The 20,818-nt window shown below is 39.0% G+C and overlaps 1 protein-coding gene across 5 annotated transcripts in view; it reads right to left on the bottom strand.

The window, feature by feature from the left end:
• LOC126176938 (uncharacterized) overlaps positions 1-20,818 on the bottom strand; it is a 101,772-nt gene that overhangs the window by 63,252 nt on the left and 17,702 nt on the right. For 2 of the 5 annotated variants that reach the window (XM_049924138.1, XM_049924136.1), the window contains exons 1-2: positions 17,774-17,912; positions 16,932-17,039 (exon numbers count right to left, since the gene is read on the bottom strand). In XM_049924138.1, coding sequence (XP_049780095.1) covers positions 16,932-16,937 — 6 coding nt within the window. In that variant the 5' untranslated portion in view covers positions 16,938-17,039; positions 17,774-17,912. Of the gene's footprint in view, positions 1-16,931; positions 17,040-17,773; positions 17,914-18,195; positions 18,347-20,818 lie in introns of those variants that run through there. The other 3 variants (XM_049924134.1, XM_049924135.1, XM_049924137.1) reach the window with 3 other exon arrangements.

Raw genomic sequence — 20,818 nt, forward strand, 5'->3', positions numbered from 1 at the left:
TTTAATCCCACTCCTGAACCTTTCTTATATTTCCATCATAGTTTCTTCCATGTACAGACTGAACGGTAGGAGCGAAAGAGTACAGCGTTTGTATAAAAAGTAATTAAACTGATTTTTTGCTGATGCGACTGTACTGCGCTCGCCTGGGGGGGGGTGGGGGATCAGTGGTGGGGGATGTCTGGCCGAAAACGCACGGCGTGCCAGTTGCCTGAGAGCTCTTGTCTCAGCAGCGTCGTGTGTTGAGTGGACACATCCCAAAGAAGTCGGTTGTGGCGCAACATGCAGCAAACGATCAATCAAGGTTAGCCATAAAGCTTTGTGCGAAACTAGGAAAATCGGGTACGGAAACGTTGGATATGTGTCGGCAAGCCTACAGCAATGATGCCTTCCAAAAGGCCAGATTTTCAGGTGGGTGAAGAGCTTTAAAGAGGGCTGGGACAGCTTTGAGGACGAGGACCGCTCCAGACGCTCGTCAACCAGCAGAACTGACAAAAACATCGACTGTGTGCATATTTTATTGAACACCGAGCATTGGATGAGTGTCAGGATGATAGCAGATGACCTCGGACTTCATAAAATGACAGTGCACAACATCGCCACCACAAAGAAGTATCGATTATGAAGATCTGCGCCAAGATGGTCCTAACGATTTTGTCAGGCATTCAAAAGCAAGCACGTGTGCACGCCTGCCAAAACAATCTCCAGAGCCTTGAAGCTGATGCAGAATTCTTAGATAATATTATCACTGAAGATTACGCCTGGTTGTTTCAGTACAGCCCACAGACAAAGCATATGAGTGCTAAATGGCACAACGCAGCACCCCCACGTATAAAAAAGGCTCACAAGAGCAAATCAAAGGTGAACGCCTTGCCAATTGTGTTTTTCAATGTCTGGAGAGCGGCTCATCATGAGTGTGCCCCAAAGCCAAACTGTCAATGCTGCTTTTTATTGCAGAGTGCTCAATAGACTGAAAGCCAAGGTCCATCACGTACAGGCAGCTATCACCAATGACTGGAAGCTGCATTATGACAACGCGCTATGTCCCACCTGCTTCATGGTGGCCAGCTACCTGGTCAAGAAAGGGAGACCAATGATTCCCCAGCCCTTTACAGTCCCGATGTGGCCCCGCCAGACTTTTTTTTTTGTTCCTCAAACTGGGAGCATCCCTGAAAGGACACCGTCATGGGACCCTGGAGGAGTTCCAAGCCGCTATAACGAGGGCTTTGAAGGCCAACCCGGACTCAGCATTCGCAGCAGCATTTGAAGCATGTAAATATCACATGCAGAGGGTTGTTGACTCTCCAGAGTCATACATAGACAAGTACTAAGTGGTTGTAGTGGTATCTACAACAATTTTTTATTCAAAAGCTCAGTCTCATTACTTTTTATACAAACCCTGTACATTCCTGTCTTACACCCTCTTTAAACCTAGGACTTTGTTCTTGATCATTCACTCTTCAGTCTATCCCTATAGCTTACCCCTATCTTTCTCAGAATTTCAAATGCTCTGATTTTCAAACATCTTGCACCACTGTCAAACACTTCTTCCAGGCCGACAAATCCTATGAGCGCCGTCTTGTTTTCCTTTAGTCTTGCTTCCATCATCAAGCAAGTCAGAATTGCCTCTCTGGTACCTTTATCTTTCCTAAAGCCAAACTGATCATCACTTAAATAAAAAAAAAACATCCTCAATTTTCTTTTCCATTCTTCTGTATATTATTCTTGTCAGCAAAGTCGATGCATGAGCTGTTAAGCAGATTGTGCGATAATTCCTGAACTTGGCAGCTCTTGCAGTCATTGGAATTGTGTGTATGATATTTTTCCGAATGTCAGATGGTATGTCACCAGGGTCACACACTCTACACACCAATGTGAGTAGTCAATTTGTTGCCACTTTCCCAATGACTTTAGAAACTCTGAGGGAATGTTTTCTATCCCTTTTGCCTTATTTGATCTTAAATCCTTCAAAGCTCACTTAAATTTTGATTCTAATTCTGGATCCCCTATATCTTCTAAATTTACTCCTTTTTCTTCTTCCATCTACTCTTTCCACCTATCCACTCTCTCTTCTGCATTTAACAGTGGAATTCATGTTACCACACTTGCTTTTAATTTCATTGAAGTTTATTTTGACTTTCCTACATGCTGATTCAGTTCTTCCGACAGTCCTCTTTTTTTATTTCTTCTCATTTTTCATGCAACCATGTCATCTTAGCTTCCCTGACTTCTTATTTATTTCATTCCTCAGCGGCTTGTATTTCTGTATTCCTCAATGTTCCTGAACATTTTTATACTTCCTTCTTTCATGAATCAACTGAAGCATTTTTTCTGTTACACGTGGTTTCCATACAGTTACTATCTTTGTAACCAAGTTTTTCTTTCCAACTTCTGTGACTGCGCTTTTTAGAGATGTCCATTCCTCTTCAACTGTACTGCCTGCTGAGTTGTTGTATCTACAGCCTTAGACAGCATGTATACGCAGACAAGGAAAAAAAATTCCTGGTTTTTACTGGTTTTCCCAGTTAAAAAATACACTTTCTCCTGGGTGAAAATATGCTTTTTTAGTGTTAAGGACACTATAGTTTCCCTCGGGATCGTAAAAATTAACACTCTTTTGAATGGTTAAAGTTTTATACACTGGCGTAGAACCTCTCACCACTTTAGGAAAAGAACCCAGGGAGAGGGGGGGGGGAGGGGGAAATCGTTTTGGAAAGGTCTTTGATTTGCAGCTATATATACACTGCATATTTTCATATTATTAAAGTATACAGTCGAATTCCACCAAACATACAACAGTAGTTTCCAAAGCATTGAAATCGAGAATGTGATGTGCTTTTGTAAGCCAATCATAGCTCATATCACGTGATCTCGCCAACTGATGATAGCAGGTATTCATCGCGTTTACCGGATTTTGTAAACCAATCTCCCAATACCACTTCTGGGTGATCATGTAAACACTTCAAAATTGATTCTGGAAATCTGCTTCTGGTTGCCAGTTTTCCAGTTTCGCAATCTATTTTCACTTCCATGTAAACGCAGCCGATATTAAAACGTTCATGGGATGTCAGGTTTTGTCTTGTTTTTAAAAATTTCAGCTAATATTGATGAGTGGTGGTTAAGTTCCTATGGGACCAAACTGATTAAGTCAACAGTCCCTAGGCTTACACACAACTGAATCTAGCTTAAACTAACTTACGCTAAGGACAACACACACGCCCATGCCCGAGGGGGGACTATAACTTCTAATGGGGGGGGGGGGGGGGGGGGGGGGAGGAGCAGCGCGAACCGTGGCAAAGTGCCTCAGATTGTACGGCTACCCCATGCGGCTAAATATTGACAAGGTGGCTTTTTGTACAGCGAAGGCTAAATAGAAATATTAGACTGAAGCTCTGTAACCTTGTCTAATTGAAGAGAAACAGCAACTGTGCTGACTAAATCATAAACTATATCTGCTGTTTCTCAGGCGCTGTAGTTAACTGGGCTAGCAAATCCACTTCAGACATTAACATGTAAACACGAAAGCGAAAAAGTTTCCAAAATTTTGTTTTTCTGTTTCAGACGATATGTCACATGTAAACGTAGTGATTTAGAGTATAGGATATCTGATGTAGTCAGCGTGTAGCAACAACAATTACGTAGCGCGAACACACAAATAGGAGAAGTTAATGGTATAAATTAATGTACGTAGTACAGGTACAAGAAAAGCTAAGCTTTCACATATAACATGTCTTATGTGTGGTACACTTCGATACATCACACAAATGTGGCAGTAAAGTTTTAAGTAATGACGTAAATGCCTGGTCTTCCAGGCATGTAAATCTTCTAAGTATCGGGCTCTCAAAGTGTTAAGCTTTAAATGAAAATCAAACACTCTGTGATTTAAGAAATTCAAAGCACATTTGCACACGTAATGTAACTCATGTTGCGTAAAATAAAATGTACTTTGAAAGTAACGCTTTTCAAATGACCAATTGCAATATTTTTCTGCAACCTGTTAGAACTCGTTTCAGCAGTTGTCAGAGAGCAGCAGAAAACGGCATTACTGTGGGCTGCACAGTTACAATGACGTAGGTACACAATATGTTTGTACGTATATGGCATTAAGAGATCTGACATTATGTCATAAACGAAACACGACATCAGAATTTTGTAAACAACACTAAAATGCACAACATATACATTCATATGTCCAGATTCACAAAGAAGTAGGCCCCAACTTGACAAACTTTTCAGTGTGGTTTTCAGAATGCAAATTTGCTTGGAGTACTAGTACTGCATTATCTCATGTTTAGTTCTTTATTATGGCATAATCTCATATGTACCAAAAGTGCATTAGAAATTCTGCAAACAGCTGACGCTAGCCAATAGTGTTTCAGATAAATTGATTGCCTCTGCGGGAGAGGTTAATTAAAGCCAATTTTTTTTAACAAATCAACAACAATACCTTCACTGTTCTGCAAGGCAATTAATACCAGACTGTCAAAACCCTGGAAATTAAAATCAGAAAACTGAAACTAACAACGTATTTTAGCATTCTGTAATTATGTGAATATTTTAATTCACTCTATAGCTCCAGACCACAGAAATCCATTTAGTTCTTGAGAGCTGTAAAATAAGAGAAAGCAGCAAAATCCCTAAACAATAAGCATGGTTCACATGGAGACTGCCCCTCATCTCACTAAAATTCAGACTGTTCTGTGCAAGTGCGATCTAGCAGCTTGGGTGTGCCAGAAAAATTCTTTCTGGGTAGCAACTGGTTGCTTATTGCTACTGCTGATACAGCTCACGTCTAGTTACCTTGGATACAGTTAACAGCCGCACTTCAAGTAGCCGGAAGCAGGAGAAGGTACTGCTTGTATGCGACTCAACTGCGCATCCATAAGCCGACTGGCAACTGCTCAAACAAACTCAATGTTAACCCAAGACCCATCGGAAGCAGTTTGTTGTTATGAAGTATTGCATAGTCTTTGTTCTGAAGCCTTTGACTCGTTTTGCTGTTTGCAGACGCTTGTGTGTGTGGGCCGCCTTCTGTTGCTGTAAATAGCGCATTTCCTTTGCAACTTATGTTTTTTTTCCTCATTTATGTTTTACTGCTGCAGTATTTAATTGCAATAACAGGCTAAAGTAAAATTCTTTGTTACAGTATCAATTTTTACCAGTCAAAACTACAAAAACTTAACTGAAAACTAAAACAACGTAAAATTCCCAGTTTTTCCCAGTTTTCTACAGGATGAAAAAGTTCCCAGGTTTTTCCTGGTTGTCCCGGAGCGTATACATCCCGGTAGAGAACTTCAAGCATGTTTGGCATTCCTTAGTACTTCCATAACCCACCTTCTTTGCACATTGGTTCTTCCTAAATAATCTCTTAAAACTTCAGCCTACTCTTCATCACTACTAAATTGTTATCTGAGTCTATATCTGCTCCTGGGTACCCTTACAGTTCAGTATCCGATTTTGGAATCTCTGCCTGACCGTGATGTAATCTAATCAAAATCTTCTCATATCACCCGGTTTTCTCCAAGTATACAACCTCCTCTTGTGTTTCTTGAACAGAGTATTGACCAGTACTACCTAAATTTATTGCACAGCTCAATTAGTCTTTCTCCTGTTTCATTTCTTGTCCCATGCCCATATTCTCCTGTAACCCATTCTTCTACTACTTCCCCTATAGCTGCATTCCAGTCACCCATGACTATTAGATTTCCATCTCCCTTTACTTCCCTTTCATTATCCTCATACAGTTACTTATCTCTTCATCCTGAGCTTGCAACGTCAGTATGTATACCTGAACTACCATTGTTGGTGTTTGTTTGCTGTCAATTCTGACGAGAACAAACCAATCACTGATCTGTTCACATTAACACACTCTCTGCCCTTCCTTCCTATTCATAACAAATCCTAATCCGATTATACCATTTTCTGCTGCTATTGAGATTACCCTACACTCATCTGACCATACATCCTTGTCTTCTTTCCCTTTCACTTTGACTTTGATGACTGCTACATATCTACATTGTGCCTTTGCATTTCCCTTTTCAAATTTTCTAGTTTCCCAGCCACGTTCAAGCTTCTGACATTCCACGCCCCGAGTCATGGAACATTATCCTTTCGCTGGTTATTCAACCTTTTTCTCCTGGTCACTTCCCCTTTGGCAATCACCTCCCGGTAATCCAAATGGGGGACTATTCTGGATTCTTTTGTAAGTGTAGAGATCGTCATGACACTTTTTCCATTTTAGATCAAGTGTTCTGTGGAATACATGTTATGTGTCTTTAATGCAGTGGTTTCCATAGCCTTCTGTGTCCTCATGTACTTGATCATTCCTGATTCTTCCACCGTTAAGGGCAGTTTCTAACCCCAAGGGCAAGAGTGTGTCCTGATCCTCTGTCCACTCCTCCACCCTCTTTGACAAGGCCATTGGCAGAATGAGGGTGACTTCTTATGCCGTAAGTCTTCAGACACCAATGCTGATTGTTAATTAAAATTTAAGCCGACACGGATTTCAAACCCGGGACTGAGGGTGTTTTGATTACTAATCAAAGGTGCCACACCTAGACCCAATTAAAATGAGTGCGCACTGTTTTATCTGTTAAAAACTTGTCATTTGTACCTAATCTTCCAGTCTCTGAAGTGTCAACTGAAATTGAAGAGCTTAGGGAGTGAGGGTGTAATACTTAGGTTGCACAGCTAATCATACAACCGTCTACAAATAAAGTCTTCATTGGACTGCTCACTGCTTATACTTGGTTACCACAGTGGTTCCTCATCTTTTCTACTTAGTACCCCACCTTGCAAATGCAAAATATCTCCTGCCCCCTGCGTTTGGTTATTTATTTATTTATTAGGGTTTTAAACGACTTCATAGCGAAAATGGAATTGTATGTGCCTTACTTTAAAACCTAATAAATGCCCAGTGATATTGTTTTCACCTGAACAGCACTCTTCACGTCCAACACTTTTGTATGTGATGAACAACAAAAGAAAAATTCAGACTATCAATGAAAGAGGTGAAACTTCGCCTATCAAAATTTTATCAGTAAATTGCCCTAGTATTTGTAACAAAATTCCTGAATTTACTGCCCTCCACATTCTAATGCTCAAATTATTCTTGGAATCAAGAGCTAGCGGAAACCCAACATAAAAAAGGTCCGAGATATTTAGCAAGTTGTAGAATGTATATCATGAAGATATTTTGATGCCACAGGGGTGGGAGTGTTCATCGCAACTGACTGAAGTATTGTCTCTAATGAACTTAAGTGTTACAATGAAGTTATTGATCATGTGTAATAGGTCTATGCGAAACAAAGTTAATTGTTGGAAGTTTTTACTGGACACCTGATCTGCAGCGACAGTTTAAGTCATTAAAAAAAAGTCTGCAGTCAATAGCATGTGCATACCCATATCATGCAACACTAATTGGAGGTGATTTTGAACTACTGAGTACAGACTTTGAAGTCTACCGATTCAGGATATCAGATGGACAGTCTCTAAGTACGAGGTGTGTCCGTAAAATAAGGTCTCCAACTTTTTTCACATAGAAAACGCGTTCATTGACAATGAATTTTACACTGATGGAAAAGCTGGACTTTCAGCTATTTTTCAATGTAATCATCATTGTGATTGAAGCACATCTGCATGCGCTGTGGCATTTTTTGTATACCCTTGGCAAACTACTCTCCCACCACGTTGCATGGGTAGTGCTCGCTCGACCTCACTTTTTGACTCATTATCAGTCTGGAAATGTGTTCCACCAGGTGTGACTTCAACTCAGGAAACATAAGAAAATCACTAGGTCTAAGTCTGGGCTGTCGGGGAATGATGAGAGAAGTTGTACCATCCGGAATGGGCCACGAGATCAGCTGTTGCATGGGCAGGACGGGGTACGAGTGCTGTCATGATGAGAACATACTCCTTCAACAGCATTCCCCTTCTTTGATTTTGAATGACATGGTGCAGTTGTTTTAAAGTCTCATAGTAGTGAGCAGCATTTTTTGTTGTACCATTAGGCGTATTCTCTCACAACGGAACACTTTTTGTCAAAGACTGCAATGGCAACAATTTTTCCTGCAGACAATGTTTGTCTGAACTTTCGTGGCTTTGGCGGATTTGAATGCTGCCACTGGCGAGACATTTCCTTATGAGTAGTGTACCCCAAGTGAAACCAAAAATTTCTTAACCTGTTCTGCATGTGCTCCAGGAATCCATGGGCCGCTTGAACATGTTGCAGTTTTTGGTCTTCGTTGAACATTTCAGTGACCCACCTCGCACACACCTTGCAATAAGACAAACATTCAATAAAAATCTTCTCAATCGTAATCTTACTGACTTTCCATTCACATAGCTCGTGAACCATCACATACTGACCTTCAAGCACTTATTTCTCCATTTTTGTAACTCTTTTGGCTGTAACAGAAGGCCGACCAGAATGCTGTTCAAAATTGACGTCTGTGTGTCCGTCCTTTAATTCTCTGATCCACTTTGCACATTTTTGACGTCTATACATTATAGTCCATAGACTTTGCATTACTACTGATAAATGTCAATGGGGGTAGTGCACTTGACACTCAAAAAACAGATCACTGCATATAACTCACACCTGGCAGGAGAAGAGAGGGGGGACTCTATCACAAACGGCTGCTCGGTCAAGACTGGTTGTTACAGTAAGCTGGGGTTGGTAGACATTTCAAGGGGAGGAGCCCAGCTGCATGCCAGTGCATGCAGTGCCAGTGATCTTGTGTAAAAGCATTCTTCACGGCTCCAGCAACTCAGACATTATTTTACTGATACACCTCATACTTTTCACAATTTTTCTAAAAATTGTCTTTAGCAGCTAGTTTGGCAGCCCACACATAGTGGAAATATCTTTGCAGCTACAAACAGACCAGACCTTATTGATACCATCAATATAGAGACGGAGACCAGTGATCATTATGTCATTATAGTAACTACTGTTACGGAAGTTAATAACCAGTAATAAATTCTAAGTGAATGTTTCTGCTAGAGTTTGAAGAACTATGTGCACATTAAGCGCATTCTGAGTGGTAGAGACTCACCATGGTTTAACAATGCAATTCAGAAAAGATGTGCAGCAAAGGCTGTTGCACTATTGATTCAAAACGGTACACGCAAATGACAACAGAGGTTCAAGCATATGTAAAAAGATTTGTGTGTGAAGCATACAACTGCAGCAAAAGATGTGGCTGAGAACCCGAGAAAATTATGGTCATATGTAAAATTTCTAAGGGATCGAAGGCTTCCACCCAGTCACTCACTGACCACATTGGTGTCGCAGTTGAAGATAAGAAAACAAAAGTTTAAGTTTTAAATTACACATTTAAGAAATCTTACATGCAGGAGAATCACACAAACATACCATCTGATCATCAGATAGACTCCCATTTGGACATGATAACATGCATTCCTGATTTAGAGAAACAACTGAAAGAGTTAAAAACAAGTAAGTCACCAGAACTGGACGGAATCCCAATTCAGTTTTTGGTACTGTATGGCATTGGTCCCTTACATACCTAGAAATCATCGTGAATCTCTTGCCCACGTCCAAAGTGACTGGAAAAACGAGCAGGTGACTCCTGTATATAAGGAGGGTAAAACAACAGACCCACAAAATTACAAACCAGTATCCCTAACATCGGTTTCCTACAGAATCCTCAAACACAATAAATTCTCTTGAGACCAAGAAGCTGGATTGTTTTAGAAAGCAGCGCACTTGCAAAACTAATACTGAAAACTATGGATGAAAGGCAACATTTAAATACCACATTTTTAAATTTTTGGAAAGCATTTGACACATTGCCCTGCTGGAGACTTAACAAAGGTACAAGCATACCAAATAGGTACCTACTAAGAGAAGTGTGATATGACCACTATTATTTTGTTCATACACAAATGACTTGGCGGACGGGGTGAGCAGCAATCTGTTGTTGTTTGCCAATGCTGCCATGGTGTTTCAGAAGCTGTCGAAATTGAGTGACTGTAGGGTGACATAAGATGACTGACAAAATTTCTAGTTGGTGTGATGAATGGCAACTAGCTAAAAATGTAGAAAAGTCTTAGTTAATTCAGGTGACTGGAAAACAATTCTGCGATGTTTGGATACAGCATTAGAGTGTCCTGCTTGGCAGTCACGTCATTTAAATATCTGGATGTAATGTTGCAAAGTGATATGAAATGAAACAAGCATATGTGGATTGTGGTAGGAAAGGCAGATGGTCAATTTCAGTTTATTGGGAGAATTTTGGGAAAATGTGGTTCACCTGTAGAGGAGACAGCATGTAGGACGCTAGTGCAATCTATTCTTGAGTACTGTTGGAGTATTTGGGATCCCCACCACGTCGGATTAATGGAAGGCATCCAAGCAATTTAGAGGTGGGCTGCCAGATTTGTTACTGATAGGTTTGAACAACAAGTGTTACGAAGATACTCTGGGAACTCAAATCGGAAAACCTGTAGCGAAGGCAACATTCTTTTCGATGAACACTATTGAGAAAATTTAGAGAACCGGTGTTTGAATCTGACTGCAGAACAATTCTACTGCTGCTGACACATATTTCGTGTAAGGATCACAAAGAGTGTTGCATTTTTAACTTTGTTGGAGCAAAAGGTTTTAGGTTATATTCAGATTCATAAGGGCCCAAATAAAGTAAGGTGCATACAGTGGCAGGCACTCAGACTTTTCCCTCGCTCTATTTCCAACTGGAACAGGAAAGGACATGACTAGCAGTGGTACAAGGCACCCTTCGTCATGCACCATACAGTGGCTCGTATGTATGTGTGTGTGTATGTATGTATGTATGTATGTATGAAGGTATTTTCTAATTCCCACATACATAAGAAGAGGTTACAGTCTCCTAAGACCTCTGAATTAAAAAGCCCAACAGAAGGCACGAAATATATTCTATGATAACTTGGGTCACAACTTTCTATACTCACATCAAAGTCAGAATTTGAGCTACTATTGAAAAACTGAAAGCCATGTATAATATTTTGTAGGAGAGTTTGTGAAGGTCAGAAATCCCAGATGATAAAAAGTGCTCAGCAGCTCGCTCTAGCTATTCTCAATGAAGTTCAACTACTGATTTTGGATTTATAGCACAAGCTACAATTTGTTTCTGATGTTATGGCAAATATCTTGCAACTTTTGGAATTACAATTTTTTTTCCTCTCTCTCCATAAAGCACATTCTCTCCGAACAGCCTCTTCCATGACAAACTTTACTTTGCAAGACACTGAAGTAACAATATTGTTCTATGTTTGTACCTTACTTGCCATATTCACATTAATTCAACAGACAATGAATTTTAGCTTCCCTTAAATACATAATATATTTTTAATTTACACACAACACAAAACAGATCCTGAAATGAGGAATAACAAAATCAAGCAAAAATCTTTAAATAGTTTTGAAAACAGTTCCAAGGAGAAAGAAAGCCAGTTCCTATATGGAAAATCCTTTTACATGATGCAGTAAAAAAGAATAACTACAACACTAATAACTTGATATTCATGAATAATTTATAAGACACAAGCAACTGAATTAGAGATAGCTGCTCTGTTGGAGAGAGAATACTGCAATTACTTCAGCAGTCATACGCCAAGGATGTCCTCAGATCTGGTATGGGACACTGGCATGACAGTGAAGTGTTACCATATTATCAAGGATGTATCATGGGTACCAGATTCATGGGAAGCTGCCAAAAACAATCAACTGCCATGTCTGGTAATTTTAACTTTAAATAGATGGGCCCTAGTGCAACAAAAATTATACAATAATTCAGTGTGGGTAGTTAACAACAAGCGAGTAGGGTCATTCCATCTCAAATCAACTAACAATCTGAACCTTGATATCTCAGATTTGGATGAGACCTAGAGATGAATACACTAAACAGATTCAGGAGGATGTAGGCCGCAGTAGGTACTGGGAGATGATGAAGCTTGCACAGGATAGAGTAGCATGGAGAGCTGCATCAAACCAGTCTCAGGAGTGAAGACCACCACCACCACCACCACCACCACCACCACCACCACCACCACCACAACAACAACAACAACAACAACAACAACAAATACTAAGGTAGGCCTATGTAATTCTAACAAACTTAAATTATTATGTTAGTCTTTTTATGCAACATTACCCTCTTATTGTTTGTTAATTCATTAAATGATATTTTAATGCGAGAATAAAATATATAAAAAATAATAACTTAAGAATCTTACAAATTTATACGACATTCACTTTTTATTATAAAAACGTGAGATTTTCATATAGGGTCAAGGCTCTACTTTTGCCCACTACCCCATTTATGGCCACCCTGATGTAAAGGGTGCAATTTTAAGCTCCTTTAGAATACCAGCCAGTCCTACCATAGATTATAATGAGCAATATGAAATATGCTATTCAATCGTCTATAGAAACATTTCTTTGTTTAGTCTTGTTTGAAGTCACCATTTAATGAAAAGATCTGGGTTGCAGATGTTGGTTTTGTAGTGTTTTTCTTTAAGCAACACACGATCTGTTTTTTTGTATTTTACATGTTGTACAAAGCATCAGAAGAAACTTAATTCATTGAGAGGTAAGATTAAGTATTATATTTTCATTTCCTACTAGTTAAACACGATAAAACCTAAAAACATGGCATTAATGTGGCCCTAAGTGGGGCCTCGACCCTACATTAAATGTGTATGAAATAATCACAGCAAAAAAACTTATGAGTGCTCTATATTGTACTGTGTTTTAGTGTTAAGTTGTCCAAGTGATCTAGTATAGAGTGGTGTAGTCTTAGTGTACGCCGTGTCATGTATGTGTTAATATATCAAACATCATAAAATATGATTATTTACGATATTTATTTTTTCTAGAATGAGCCGAATAATAGAAATGTAGTTATTTAAGTTGTGTGTGAGATGATTATATATATATATATAAAAATAGAGGGAAACATTCCACATGGGAAAAATATATCTAAAAACAAAGATGATGTGACTTACCAAACAAAAGCGCTGGCAGGTCGATAGACACACAAACCAACACAAACACACACACAAAATTCAAGCTTTCGCAACCAATGGTTGCTTCATCAGGAAAGAGGGAAGGAGAGGGAAAGACGAAAGGATGTGGATTTTAAGGGAGAGGGTAAGAAGTCATTCCAATCCCGGGAGCGGAAAGACTTACCTTAGGGGGAAAAAAGGACAGGTATACACTCGCACACACACCCATATCCAACCGCACATACACAGACACAAGCAGACATTTGTAAAGGCAAAGAGTTTGGGCAGAGATGTCAGTCGAGGCGGAAGTACAGAGGCAAAGATGATGTTGAAAGACAGGTGAGGTATGAGCGGCAGCAACTTGAAATTAGCGGAGGTTGAGGCCTGGCGGATAATGAGAAGAGAGGATATACTGAAGGGCAAGTTCCCATCTCCGGAGTTCTGACAGGTTGGTGTTAGTGGGAAGTATCCAGATAACCCGGACGGTGTAACACTGTGCCAAGATGTGCTGGCGTGCACCAAGGCGTGTTTAGCCACAGGGTGATCCTCATTACCAACAAACACTGCCTGCCTGTGTCCATTCATGCGAATGGACAGTTTGTTGCTGGTCATTCCCACATAGAAAGCTTCACAGTGTAGGCAGGCCAGTTGGTAAATCACGTGGGTGCTTTCACACGTGGCTCTGCCTTTGATCGTGTACACCTTCCGGGTTACAGGACTGGAGTAGGTAGTGGTGGGAGGCTGCATGGGACAGGTTTTACGCCGGGGGCGGTTACAAGGGTAGGAGCCAGAGGGTAGGGAAGGTGGTTTGGGGATTTCATAGGGATGAACTAAGAGGTTACGAAGGTTAGGTGGACGGCGGAAAGACACTCTTGGTGGAGTGGGGAGGATTTCATTAAGGATGGATCTCATTTCAGGGCAGGATTTGAGGAAGTCGTATATCCGGGACTGGATCAGACTCTGAATGTGGCTTTCCAGCAGGGATGGCCTTGGTGGAACTGTTAAGCGGCTAGCTGCTAAAGCCAGCTTACAAAGGCCATATGACCAACAAATCTTAAAACCCAAATCACTTTATGTATTTGCCATGGAAAACATAATAAACATTGACTTTGAATATTGCACAACAGAGGACTATGAACTGACCAAAGAATACTTACTTCCTCAGTTTAGTGAATCAAAAGCGATTGTGGGAACACAAATGTTTCACTCATATAAACCCTGCACAGAGTGTCAAATTACTGTCAAGCCTTATCATTTTAGTCTGTATGAGTCTCTTGAATATGTGACAACACTGAACCAAATAACACCGTCACATATGGAAAATATTGCTGCTGGTTTTGTGACAGTAGCATATGATGACTCTTGGTGGCCACAATGCATTGAAGAAAAATACAATTACATGTGCCGAATAAATTTTTTACACCCAGAGGGTCCAGCCCAGTCTCTTTACTACCCACAACCAAAAGATATAAACACTAAGCTGTATAAATACCATGTGTATTAACTTTCTAAATACCAATTAGTATTAGAAAAAGAGTTCTATCCATGCAAATACCAACAAGTTAATCTTTTTCCCATGTGAATTCACTTATATGCCAATTTCTAATACAAGGAACTTGTAAATGATTACAAGTAACACTGGAAAACCAAGAAAAAGATAATCTCTGTCATTTACAACTAAGGATGAAGGTGAGTGGCTTTATTCAAAATTTTAACTTGTAGCACATATATTACCAATTAAAATATGTTCACTTCCTTCTGATGCATAGTTAAAAGAATCATGAACATTAAATTAAAACAACACTATATCATTTAATGAATTAACAAACAATAAGAGGGTAATGTTAGGAAAAAGGCTAACATAATACTTTAAGTTTGTTAGAATTACATAGGCCTACCTTAGTATTCATAGCCTAGAAATAGTCTGCTTTTCACCTCACTAGTGTGTATTGTGGTAGTAAAATATTATTTTATACAAGAACCCATTGAGATCCCATCTTGAAATGTTGCATGCATGTAGTCAGACTGGACAACACATACAATTTTTTACAATAAAATCCAAGGGTACATATTTTGGAAATTTCAAAAAAAAAATTTTTTTTTGAATAGTTTAAAATTTTCAGATTTAGGTAGCATAGTCATGCTACATACCAAATTGAAGGTAATTTTAAAGAGGAAAACAATGGCGCAAGTTTGAGCTCTTTAGGTTGTATAGTTTTTGAGCTACAGCATTTTAAAACAATCAACAATTGATCAAAAACAGACTTTTTTTATCTTTAAACCCTCGAAATTAAAAAACCGAAGGTCAGAAAAATTTGAAATTTCAATTTTACACTAGTGTTAGTGGATACATTACCTGGAAAAAAAAAATCATCCAAATCTGAAGGGTCATGGTTCAAATCATGTAGTACAATTGGTTGATTTGACACGGAATGACCCAGTAGCCATTACCACCCAAAACGAAAACCTCACTGTAGAGTGGGTACACAAGCCACTGTCCCAAAAATTTACCTCTGCTGCCATTCCCAGAACAGGAAATAGACCGTAATAGGTCCAGCAATGCTGCCAATGAGCATTCAAAGGGAGGAAAAATGTGCTCAGATTGACGAAAATGTCTCAAATAACAGGAGATAATACACCTGCCAGCAGGGCACCACTTGAACTTCACATATTTATGTGCCTGTCGGGTGGGGGGGGGGGGGTTCCTTACATGGAACAAAATGTGCCTCTCATTTACTTATGTTAGTATCTCCCGCAAAAAAATGCACCACCCTGTCAGTCGAAAATTGTGTTAAGACTGTTTTGTGGATCCCATCATTCGCATGAGGGCACTTATGTTCCTCTCCCCAAGTCATCTGAAATTAAAATAGAGAACATCTGGGATGATACTGAGCAAGATTTTCACACCTGATATGAATATCCAACAAATCACTGTAACCTGTAGGCAGTGGTTCAGCTGTCATGAATGAGGATTGCTACCCAATACTTCAACATCTCATGGAGTCCCAAGTTTCAACACATTACATCACAGATAACAGGGTATAAGAGATTCTTACATGTTATGAGGTAGGTCTCTAATTCAGCTGCAGTGTACACTGGATATATAACAAATTTATGAACCTAGTTATTTCATTCCAAAACATAAAATTGTTACTTGAATTACAAGAGATGAGAGGCACTACTTATCGAAGTGTAAAAAAGAACAGAAAATAGTGCGCGCGCGCACACACACACACAACCACACACACACACACAGGGAGGGGTAGGGGGGAGTGGGGAGGGGGAGGGGGGAGTGGGGGAGAGGGAGAGGTATCTCCTCCTAACAAATATAAAATTTATGAATAAAACAATGAGCATATGAGTTACTCACAATAACCACTAAAAGAAGAATCTTTTGAGTATTCCTAACTAATCAATATCTAACACTATTAACACCACCATTGCCAAGGTTAATTCAAGATGCTAAACTTGGAACAAGGATTTTCACCTACAGCACATAATTGTTCTCATATACGAGTACAATACTCACTAGCATTGCTGATGTTAGAAGTTGGGCCGTAACTCACAGTTCCTGTGAAAAATTATTCTATTTGCCTTATTAGAACCTACTTCAATTCCAGATTATGAAAATGAAAAGTGGAAAATTAGGTCAACCACCTATACACGAAAGGTTTATTTTATTTCTACAGAAGGGAAAAGGGGCACGACAAGCAGTAGCATCAGATAACCTACTTTTTAGTTTGCTAACGGTAAAATGGAGAAAAGAAACCAACCACCATGCAAGTGCATGCACTTCAAAATCATGCTTGTAAGTCTACTCGATTAATTAGCCTGGAATTGGTTTCAACTAAATTGTGAAATACCGGTATCGTATGCTGAAATTAAACATTAGCGAGCTCCTGTTAAGATTTTACAATCACACTTACGTTCATATACGTTTTGAAAAACTGATTGATGACCAAGTTTGAAAGGCAGTTTTACAGATGTGATGCTGCTGAAACTTCAGTCTCCCACTTTCACCTCATGTGTACCTCCTGCAATGCATGGACAAATACTAAATTTGCATAATGTACAAAGTAACTGACACACAGTAGTAGCTATTACCCACACTACAATGACTATCAACCTCCCTGAACGAAGCATTAAACAACATCTAAGGCTTCTTTTCTGTGCAGTCAAACATACTCTCAAACACTTAAGAGTGACATAGGAACCTTACATATTTCTGTACAGCCTATGTCTCCAAATAAAATCAAAACAAAAATTATAACCAATGTAACAGGGCACACATCAAACCTGTAGCTAAATAGCGCATTTTTTGTACTATATTGAAGTAGTTTCTAACCCTCAGTACAAGCAAAAACTGTACCTATCAGTAGCATAAACAATTATTTATGACAAATACACCACTTAAATTTTAAACTATGGTGCCCATTTATAATCAACTCAAATATTGACACCAAAATAAGGAAAGTGTGAGCTGAAAATTTTAAACAGTAAAGTAAAGTGTACCCATAGCTACAACGTAACAAATGCTCACTGGGGTTATGGCTGTAGTCTACTGTACTAAAATATCAGAAGGCCAAACTGAAAGGAATGTCGATAACAACTGAACACGATGGCATTTTTCTCATCTACAGAAAGAGTTAAACAAGACAGCTGAACAATTCTTGTCACTATGGCAAAACATTAACCTCCACTGAAAACGTTTGGAAACAGTCTTGGAGAAACAGAAGACACAAGTACCGTGACTAAACATACAACTCACCTGACGTGGATAACGTTCGTAACATCTGCAAAGATGGCAATATATCTTCCCCGATCCATTCCTCTTGACGTCTGTCATCGTGTATAGCCAATATAGGAATGGAGTTACTTCATCTTTTGCATCGAAGATTGCGTAGTCTCCTGCAAAGAAGCAAAACTGTACCACTGGTTTCGATTTAGTGGAAGTGCCATTTAAGCGTTACGTGCCTTCTCTACAGTCCAGTCTTATTGCTTTCGAGTGAAAGTACGACGAACGCTCCTAGAATTAACTGTAGGAACGCAACATACAACTGGCACACAAAACGTAAAGTTGCTACCACCCATGACGGCGATATCTTCGTTTGTAAACAACACTAGACCCGCCTCCTCAATTCATTCTCAATGCACGAGCAATATAATTATCAAAGTTCAGCAACAACTTACACAATTCCAGTGTTTACTGTCACAAACATCTCACATTAACAGAAACTGCAAATAATCTCCTTGGGTGAAACAAGCCTAAATAGGTGAACTGTCACAAAATGGCTTTAGCTTCTCCCACAAAACTTGCGCCGGTTCGACAAGTGATGGCAGCACAAACGCGCAAAAAGAAACATGGCTGCATCAACTTGGTGGGAGACAAATACAACACGATAGCGGCTAAAACAACAAATAATTGATGTTCTGATGAACCACGGGTTCGTTAGCGAAGAAAAATGTGTATCCTATCACCTACTAACATTTGCAACTTCTGTAAATAAACGCGGGTCGAAATCTGGGTCCAGAGTTAAGGAAACAAGATATATTGTGTGAACAGCAGAGTGCAAGTGTGTGACTTCATTGTATGACCTACTATAAACGTATTATGTTTTGATATTTCCCTAGGCATCACATTAAATCAGAGTTCCCGTATTAGCCCGTAATATAGATACTTGGAACAATGCATTTATGTTCAAGTAATGCGGAAGCTCATGTACACAGAAAAAAATACGAATGCTATTCCGTAACGCTTTCAACGGTTATTACATCGGTGCTTTCATGAGCATTTTTGTGTATCTGAAGTCTCGGTGACATGATCAATAGGGCAACAGAAAAATAAATAAATGTTCGATTTATGTTTATAAGGTTACCGTTCGTTCTCTATCCCTCACACAAGCATATTTGTCTCATTTCGTAATGTGAACCAACTCATCAACACACACAGCATACCATCATTGTTGACACACATTTCGCCTTTCGTCACTTTTACTGTAATGAATACTTTGGTCAGCTGTTCCATAGCTCAAATTCGTTTCATAATTTCAAATAGTCATCATGCACTCCAAACCACTAAAATGTTTCTACTATAAATGTGCATTCTTGTTCATGTTCTATACAATAAGTCGTTACTGCTCTTTACACACTACCTGCATCAAGCTTTATGGGAAGCAGATACAGCAAAGGCAGTTACCTTTTCTCCTTTCATCAATGACAGTAACACTAAGACTGCATATCATCTAATCTTATTATCCAATTATCGAAATTAGTCTCTCACGAATCGCTTAGATGATGATGCTTCCACTGTAAACCTTTGAGTTCCTCCTACTGTTCTATCAAAAATTGAATATGAAGACTCACATGTAAGCTTTCAACTGGTGCATCATAGTTAGTTTCATGTTCTGTGGATGATTTATGCAATAAATAGTAATGATGTGGAACACATCATTTTACATTCACATCACAAATTAATTTGTAAATATAGCTACATACTGAACATTTATAAGGTCTTTTATTTTAATATACATTTGTGAGTTAGTAATTCCTACCCACCATGTTTAAAACTACAATAATAGGAACTCTTTTACAGAACAGGTGGTGTTCTCAAGGCGAAGCTTTTTCAGTTTGTTTTCAAATTTCACTCTTTGCTGTCTGTCAGACATTTTATATCACCAGATAATTTATCAAAAATTTTCATTGTAGCATTGTGCGCCACTTTTTGCATTAAGACAACCTTAATGTGATGTAATAAATGTCATTTTTACTTCTGGTATTGCAATAATTTGCATCACAGTTCCTTTTGAACTGCAGAGGATAGAGAGAATAAATATACAGTGACACAATAGTCAGAACTTCAAACTCATTGAACAGATTTCTACTTTACTAAGATGACACTCAGTGCGTTGGCTGATAGGAGCAATTGTAAAGGCATTCCCCGTTCATAGCCACACTCTCCAGTGCTGAGTGTCACTTTAGTTTGCATGTGTAGCACAAGGTGATCATGGATGAGCACCACATATTATTCTTACAGCACATTTTTGAGCAATGAAGAAGACTTACTTTCTTAAAGAGAGAGTTACCCCAGAATGTTATTCCATATGACGTAACTGAATGAAAATATACAAAATATGTCAACTTATTAATTTGTCCCTCCCCAAGATTTCCAATGATTCTAAATGCAAATGAGGCTGAACTAAGTTGCTTTTAGATTTCCAAAACGTAATTATTCTAGTTTAAATTCTCACCATTGGTGCTGTATCCATATGTGTGCATAGCTGAATATATTGCGACTTTTCAAAATTGAGGGTGAGACCATTCACAGAAAACCAGTCAATGATACTTTTATGTAGAGTTTACCATTTCTTTTATTTCTGTATGTATGCTTAGTCTGATTACAATAGTAGATCCATCTGAAAAAAGAACTAATTCTGCTTGTTGTCTATCAGACAGAAGATCATTTACTTATTTGAGGAACAATAATGGACCTAAAGACTGAGCCTTGGAGAACTCCATACTTGATTTTTCCCCCATCAGTATAATGTCCCTGGAATACATTGTTTGGCTTGCTAAGTAAAAAAACTTTCTGCATTCTTTTGGTTAGATAGGATACTACCCATTGGTTGGATATACCATCAACTCCATAAAACTTTAATTTATCTCAGAGAATACTGTGATTCATGCAGTCAAATACCTTTAAATAGGTCACAGAAAATACCCATAGGTGCTATTTTATTATTTAATGCTTGTAAACCTTTGTGAACGAAGAAGGAAATGGCATTCTTAATAAAAACAACTCTTATGAAATCGGGAC

This window comes from Schistocerca cancellata, chromosome 3 (assembly GCF_023864275.1).
Source record: "Schistocerca cancellata isolate TAMUIC-IGC-003103 chromosome 3, iqSchCanc2.1, whole genome shotgun sequence".
Lineage (NCBI taxonomy): Eukaryota > Metazoa > Arthropoda > Insecta > Orthoptera > Acrididae > Schistocerca > Schistocerca cancellata.